Genomic DNA, 8431 nt, shown 5'->3' with positions numbered 1-8431 from the left:
GCCTGATTGGCTCCGCGGGGGATACCTGTGTGCACGTCCGAAGTTACAATCTCTCGGGGGTTTTTTTAAATAAAAGAAGTAATGGAGGTTTATAAAATATAGTAGATTAAGATTATAATATACATAACTCAGCTTAACTTTATAAACCATGATAAACAGAATAAAATGTTATAAAGTCATAATATTACACTGTAGGTGGCGTCATGCACTTTTAATGTTAGTTTGTAGTCCGGCCTTAAAACCACAGAAAAAGAAGAACCAGTTAAAACCCCATGTGAGTTCCCGCCCCCTCTTCCTGCCCCGAAATTCCAATGATGATGATGAGTCTCCTGCACCAAAGCTGGTGAGAAAATCAACCTGTGTTTGATCATGTGTGCAGCTGGTGTGTGTTAATCAGAGCCGAATGGTGAAGATGAAGATGTAGATTTGTAACACACATTTAAAAGTCACGTGAAATGCGTGTGCGAATGGCAGGATGTTATTTTTCGTTAATTATCGGTTATTTTGAATGAGGATCTGCATCACCGAATGATGGAAGTTAAAAAGGAATCACAGAGAAAATAGTGTCTTATTTTTTTTAGGGATTTTTAATGTGAATCCTGATGCAAGATAAATGTTGAATTGCAGCTCCTGTTAAACACACAGACATTCATGTATTCCTGTTTAGTTGCATTATTTCAGGCCTGCTAGATTTTCAGAAAACCTTCGAGACCAGGGATTTATGATTAAGATTTTTGTGGAAGTTGAGGGTGTGGCAAATCTTTTTTGGGGCCTGTTCAGTTTCATCACTGCAAGCCAAAGACATTTATTTTTCTTCCTTTTTTTGTACTTGAAGTAAAGAAAAACAACCATTTCCCCAGTTTTATAACTTTTAATCCATACCCAACTAATAAAAGACCATAATTAAAAGCCCAAAACCCCAACCTCAGTATTTTCAACAATGTGGACAGCAGGGCCGTAATCACCAATTAACACTGTGGGGGGCCCATTTAAATCTACATCTTTTGTGATCCAAAGGGGATTCAAGGGTAATTCCCCCAGAATTTTTTTTAGAAACTGAACAGCTAAACTGAGCATTTTTGAGCAATTTGGAACAAAAATCTTGGATCAGGGCAGTGGTGTCGTGTAGAGGCTGACATTTTTTTGAGAATCCTGTGGGCCTGCTGCGGGTGGTTGTCAATTTCACTATTAATCACTTGACTGGGACGGGACGGGAAAAAAAGTCAATGAACGAAAATAATAACGATAATAATGATAATGAACAAACGAGTCAGCAGCTATAAGTTTGTTTCCACAGAGCATAAAAATATATGGCTGTAAGTCTGTGCACACCTCGTTTTATGTTAAGCATGTGAAGTAAAATGAATTGTTTGTTTAGATAATATCCCAATGCTAATTTCTGTTAGTGCGTTAATGGTAATCCCTATATCTGTTAGCACTGAGCTAACAGACCAGTACTAGTCACTTGCCCTATGTGGTAGCAATTAAAATCAGAATAAAATGTATTACCAAGTAGGTTTTCAGTTAAAAGGAATTAGCCTTGGTGTTTGGTGCAAAGGTAAACATACAATAAACATATGAAAGCAAAGTACTGAAACATTCAATAACATAAATATAGAATAGAAAAATTACAATACATATACAAAAAAATGTAGGCTACTATATTCAATGTTATGACAAAAATATGTGCAGTAGTATGTGTTCAAGCAGATTAAGTGCAAAGAATGGTAACTGAACTGTCCTAGAAGTTCCTAAAGTCGGTGGCATTCATGGTTAAGGGAATACTTCACCCTCAAAATTACCTGTTTTCATATCAATTACTCACCATGTGTGACCTTGAATTCTTAAGGAAACCTTTTTTTCCTATGGGTCTTCACAGTGAACAGAGACTCAGAAAAAGGCGAACGTTCTTCGGGAATTAAAGTAAAGGGGGTTCGTGTTTAACGACAGCAAAACTATATCACAGCATCCATCTACAAACTCTCCCACACCTCCATGCAGTATAATCAAAGTCTCATTAATCCAGTGCTCAGTACGTCCCAAACACATGCATTTTCACTAAAATATTATGATTTAAAACTCGTCAGTACAAACAGTCTCATGCACAGGTATGTGTGTAAACTCTGCTTAAGCAAAGCTTATATGCATGCACATGCTCAGACACACTCAAGGCATGCTAATGTAGGCTAAAGTTTATTATATATTGTAAAGTTTTGGTAAAAATGCATGTGTTTGGGAAGTACTGAGAATAACTGAATAAATGGGACTTGGATTATACTGCACAAGTTGTGTGAGTGTTTGTAAATGGATGTTTTGTCATGGCTTTGCTGTCAGGGGTGTAGCCATTACAGAAAGTGAGGGGGACAGATTGTTTTGGAATAAGATGATTTTTTAAAATGTTTTTATTGAAATATTCTCTCACATTCAATTGCGCTTCTCCATAGTGGCTAAAAAACCAAACCAAATAAGCAAAAACACCTGATGACTAGGAAAAGAGATCAACTGTTTTAAAAAAACGCATAACTCATCTTACATGGTTTGATATAAAGAACGAGTGCAGGGTTTTCTGCCTCTTGCTGGATGGTTTGCTGTACATTTAGTTGTCAAACTTGATTTACAGTATAAAAAAGTGCGGGGGACATAGAGGACAGATACAGCAGTTGTGGGGGACATGTACCCCAGGGTGTAGTGGTCCCCAGTCACTTTAATTCATGAAGAATGTTCACCTTTTTTGGATTCTTCCTTCACTGTGGAGGCGTGCAAAAAAAAAAGTTTTCTTCAGAGCCAAGGTTACAGGAGGTAATTATAATAAACTATAATTTTGCAAGTGAGGTATTCTTTATAAAAGCCTGTTTCTCTTAAGCATTGGTACATTTATTTTTTCCATTTGCAGGTGTATGTGACCCCTGACTCACAATGTGTTCAATTCCTGGCCTTCCAACACCAGGCTCAGAAGTACCTGTTCTCATCACGAGGGTAAACCTAAACTACACTTACGGTCTTGTGGAATTATGGGTTAACGTGGATGATGGCAGGAAGCATGTCTATGAGCAAATGAGAGAGAAAATTCAGACGCCTGAAAGAAAGTTCTATGGATCAGAAGGAAAACCAGGGGATCTCTGTCTAGTTTGCATCAGCGACACCTGGCACAGAGCTCGGATTGTATCGATTCAAAGTGAAGCTTGCCATGTTTTTCTGATTGACCAGGGACAGCCTCATATCACCACAAGTGAAGCTTTAGCATGGGGCCAGAGTGACATTTTTCTTCTACCTCCTGAAACTGAATCATGTATACTCGCAAATATCCTTTGCCATGAGAAAAACTGGCCTGAAAAAGCCACAAAGTTTTTGGTATCTCTGCCTGGCAAGAAGGTTAAGGGACTGGTTCAACATGTGCTGATGCCGGACAGGACCATTCTCCTCGACATACCAGTTTTTTCCAAGCATGTTAGTAAGCTTGGAGTTGCAAAGAAGATGCCAGTGGATGAGTTTAAATGCCTCGTACAGAAATGTCTTGAGGCTGACCGCATAATGCAGGAACAGAATCTGAATGTTAGTTGCCAACTTGAGAAGCATGACCATTACTTTTACCCAGAGCTGTTAACTGATACTTTTGAAACGGTTTTCGTGACAGAGGTAACTAATCCACATGACATTTTTTGCAAAGTCCTTATTTTTTCCAAGGCAGTGAAGATATTATCAGAACAGATCCAGAAGTACTATGAAGAGAGCTCAGATGTAGGAGAGACACGACCTCTGACCTGCGGGGATCCATGTGCTGCTAGAGGAATAAACGGCAGATGGCATCGCTCGTTACTAAAGCAAACCATGACTAGTGATGGCGCTGTTGAAGTTTTGCATGTGGATGAAGGAAAAACTGAGCTAATCCCAATTGGAGACATCAGACCTCTGCATGTGAAATTCCTGAGAATGCCAGTTGTCACGTATTCCTGTTCTCTTGAAGGTGTAAAAGATAATGGCACAGGGTGGACTACAGACCAGACTGATTACTTGAAATCAGCGCTCCTGAACCAGACAGTGGTGGTGAAGGTTACGCGCCACAGCATACCTGAAGATGTGTATCATGTCATTCTCTATGCAGAAAATTATGTATGCATAAACAATTGTTTTATAGAGATGGAAGAGCCTTTCTTACCACCCAAGACTGTACGAGATACAAATGTCCAGAATGAATCCATCACCTCCTTGCTTCTCAGAGACGAACGTTGGGTGGATTTACAGAACAAAGTCAGCGTAAATGTTGATGCTTTACCAGAGGAAACTTTGCCACACACCAAGAACCTAGCAGTCAATGGCAGGACAGACAATGTACTGACTTCTGGAGCTGATGATACTGAAATCAAAGTGAACTCAGAATGTCCAGACCCTCTAGTACAGATCAATGGGAAGCTTTCAAATGCTTCCCCCTCTCATGTGCTAAATGCTTGTGATGCAGTGAAATGCATCGTAAAAGCTGCAACATCTGATGAAGGAGGTCTGCTTAACATGGTAGATTGTGAAATATCATCTGACAGTGAATGCAAGCTTTTGACTCAGAAATGTGCACAGGCCGAAGCTCTCGTTCAGAGTCCTCCACAAGTCCCATTGGATGCATACATTTACTCCACACACAACATTGAGGTGAATGGAAAAGAAAAAGTGTGGGTTACCTCTTGCGAGAATGTCCATCAATTCTACTGCCAACTGGAGAGGAATTGTCAGTATTTTGATAAAGTGATGGGAAATGTTAATCAACTAATTGGCCAGCTACAGAACACAGATCACCCACTTGGACTTAATAGCATTTGCCTTGCTAAGTACACTGATAAAAAGTGGTACAGAGCTCAAGTAGAAGAAATGTCCCCAAAACTTAAAGTGCACTTTGTGGACTATGGTCATTCCCTTGAAGTGAATGAATCTGATATTTGTCCCTTTCCCCCAGAAGCAAGCATGGTCAAGTCTGTTCCTGTACAGGCTGTTCCACTTGGACTGTCCAATGTCCCTGTAGACGTGCCTCAGGAAGTCAACCAGTGGTTTGCTGAATGTGCTGTTGGCCAAAGTTTCACCATTTCAGTTGTAGCAAAAGAGGAAAATGGGAAGCTACTTGTTGAACTGTTTGAAGGACCTCAGAATGTAAATGTGAACGTCAGAGGGGTTGTAGCAAATATGATGCAACAACAGATGACCAGTGTCGTTCAGCAGCTCTCCAACAGCCCTGAACATGCCAGTGTGCTAAATGGGGATTGTCCAAAGCAAGAGCTCAAGAATGTTTCAGTGTTAATGAAGATGACAGAACAAAATAAAGTCCACAGCATCAATGGACTGAATGGACTGTGTGCAAGAGATGAGCTGAATTCACAATCCATAACTAATGCCTCTGCACCACAGACTGAACATGAAAAGACTTTGCATGAAGGAAGAAAACCGGCTTTGGATGTCATTGTTGAGAACAAAGAAATAGAAGGTGATTCAGAAATGACACAACTTTCCCTTCCTTCTTGCCCCAAGGGAAATATAAACATGTACAAGTGGCCAAACATTCCTCAAAATGCAACAGAGGTATACGCCTCTTGTATTGTGGAACCCCATTTCTTCTGGTGTCAGTATGCCGACACAGAGGAGCTCAGCGAAATATCAAGGCTTGCACATGAGGCAGGACAGGCACCAGAGGATATGAGGTTTCCAGAGACTCTTGGTCCTGGCAGTCCATGTCTTGCTCTGTTTTCCAGTGACAACCAGTGGTATCGAGCTCTAGTAGAGAGCAGAGTTGACGATGTGTTCCATGTCGTATTTATTGATTATGGAAATGAATCTGATGTTGACATCAAGAATGTGAGATCACTGCCTCAGAGTGTGCTGGAGAAGGCTCCTCGGGCCTTTTTGTGCTCTCTGGATGGATTTGATGAGTCTAAGGGCTCCTGGGATGACCAAGTATACGAGGGGTTCTACAACCTCTTGGTTGATAAACCACTCAGAGTGAAAGTGTTTAATATGGAAGACCATTCACAGATTGCGGTTCCACAATATGCAGTGAAAATTGAGTGTGATAATGTGGTTTTGAATAGTGTAATGCAGAAATACTGGAAACCACTTCACACAGAACATGCCAAGATTGAAAGAACCCAAACAGAAACTTCCCTCCAAGATATTCAAACTGAGTCCAACATGACAGATCTTAAGGTTTCCAAGGAAAATGTGAATACTTGTTTGTATAAGAAGCCAAACATTTCCAAGAACAAAAAAGAGGAGGTGTACGCCTCTTGTATTGTGGAGCCCCATTTCTTCTGGTGTCAGTACGCCAACACAGAGGAGCTCAGCGAAATATCAAAGCTTGTTCAGGAAGCAGGACAAGCACAGCAGGATGTGATGTTCCCAGAGACTCTTGGTCCTGGCAATCCATGCCTTGCTCTGTTTTCTAGTGACAACCAGTGGTACCGAGCTCAAGTAATTCGCAGAGTTGAAGATGCATTCGATGTCACATTTATTGACTATGGAAATGAGTCAGACGTTGATGTCAAGAATGTGAGATCACTGCCTCAGAGTCTGCTGGAGAAGGCTCCTCAGGCCTTTTTGTGCTCTTTGAATGGATTTGATAAGTCCAGGGGTTCCTGGGGTGATGAAGTGTACGATGACTTCTACAATCTTCTGGTTAATAAACCTCTAAAACTGACAGTGTTTGATATGGATGACCATTCAGAGGCTGCAGTCCCTCAGTATGCAGTGGAAATTGAGTGTGATGGAGTGGTTGTAAATGCAGCAATGCAGAAATACTGGAAGCCAGTTGCCAAAAGACGCGTTTCATTTGAACACCCTCCAACAGAAACTTTAATCCGAAATGGTCAAACTGAGTCCAGCATGACACAACTCAGTGTTGCCAAAGAAAATGTGAAATCTTACATGTACAAGTGGCCAAAGCTTTCTCAGAACAAGACAGAAGTATACGCCTCTTGTATTGTGGAACCCCATTTCTTCTGGTGTCAGTACGCTGACACAGAGGAGCTCAGCAAAATATCAAAGCTTGTTCAGGAAGCGGGACAAGCGCAGCAGGACGTGATGTTCCCAGAGACTCTTGGTCCTGGCAATCCATGCCTTGCTCTGTTTTCTAGTGACAACCAGTGGTACCGAGCTCAAGTAATTCGCAGAGTTGAAGATGCATTCGATGTCACATTTATTGACTATGGAAATGAGTCTGATGTTGATGTCAAGAATGTGAGATCACTGCCTCAGAGTCTGCTGGAGAAGGCTCCTCAGGCCTTTTTGTGCTCTTTGAATGGATTTGATCAGTCCAGGGGCTCCTGGGATGACGAAGTGTATGATGACTTCTACAATCTCCTGGTTAATAAACCACTCAAACTGACAGTGTTCAAAATGGACGACCATTCAGAGGCTGCAGTGCCTCAGTATGCTGTGGAAGTTGAATGCGACGGAGTGGTTGTGAATACACTGATGAAGAAATACTGGAAAGGACTGGACGCAAACCATGCCTTGGCCGGACGTTTGGGATCAGGTAAGTAGACTATAATTTGTGTCACTTTTTGGAATTTTAGTTAGGATTTCAATCGATGTCATATTCACTCGTGTATTTGTCATTTGATCTTTCGTCTTCAGTGGACCCACATGATGAAGAGTGTTGGAGTTTAAAGTAATCAAAAAGTCCTTGAATGATGGTAGGACTTGTTTTTCTAATCCAATCTTTTCTTCACAAGTGATATTTAATGGATGCAATGGGGGTTGTCCTGTGATAAAACTAACTGAAATGTGAATTATTGATATTTGGACATTTAAGCAGTTTTAAATGTTTAATTTGTGATCTAATCCTTGTTTTTGTTTCTTCAGCTCTGGCCCTAGATGAACACCGATGGGGAAACCCAGCTGTGACAGACCAGTCTTTTGGAAACTGAATATACATGTTTGTCTTGTTAGAAATTTTACTCAATGTAATTTTACTAACTAAATGAAATGAAGGTTATTTGTGTCAATAAACATACAGTGCTTGCATGGATGAATAAGGGTGTGAATTTTTAAAATGGATTCTATACATTTGAACAGGCTGTTTTGTAGGCTGTTGGCTATGCAAATAAACTCTAAACTCTCTCCGACATCTTGCTCTTCAGCATGTAACTAAATGCATTGTGTTTTGATGATGAAATTTGTGTATCAGTTATGATGCTGGAGCTTAAATTCTTTTTTAGGAGGTTTTTGCAGTAATAAACTTTTAGACCCTTCCTCAGCCCAAGCCTCATTTAAAAGGCTTCCATAGACGGTAGACAGTTTTTTTTTTAAGTTTAACAATGGTACAATTTTGTCACATTTTCACCATTGATATAGGCTACCAAATTTTGAAATACGTCTTTAATTATATCCAGTTCTACGACTGGGGGTAATGTTTTTTAAGTGGGACACAGATTTGGAGGGGAGGGGAGTTGGACTT

General features: G+C 40.5%; 1 protein-coding gene across 1 annotated transcript; it reads left to right on the top strand.

The window, feature by feature from the left end:
• The first annotated feature begins 301 nt into the window (after nucleotides 1-301).
• LOC126400882 (tudor domain-containing 6) lies at nucleotides 302-7998 on the top strand. Its single transcript, XM_050061874.1, has 4 exons — nucleotides 302-343; nucleotides 2894-7507; nucleotides 7609-7667; nucleotides 7837-7998. The coding sequence occupies exons 2-3, from the start codon at nucleotides 2917-2919 to the stop codon at nucleotides 7644-7646; spliced, it is 4629 nt and encodes a 1542-aa protein (XP_049917831.1). The 5' UTR covers nucleotides 302-343; nucleotides 2894-2916; the 3' UTR covers nucleotides 7647-7667; nucleotides 7837-7998.
• Nucleotides 7999-8431: the final 433 nt, after the last annotated feature.

Source organism: Epinephelus moara, chromosome 14 (assembly GCF_006386435.1).
Source record: "Epinephelus moara isolate mb chromosome 14, YSFRI_EMoa_1.0, whole genome shotgun sequence".
Lineage (NCBI taxonomy): Eukaryota > Metazoa > Chordata > Actinopteri > Perciformes > Serranidae > Epinephelus > Epinephelus moara.
This window is presented reverse-complemented; position numbering and strand designations above follow the sequence as displayed.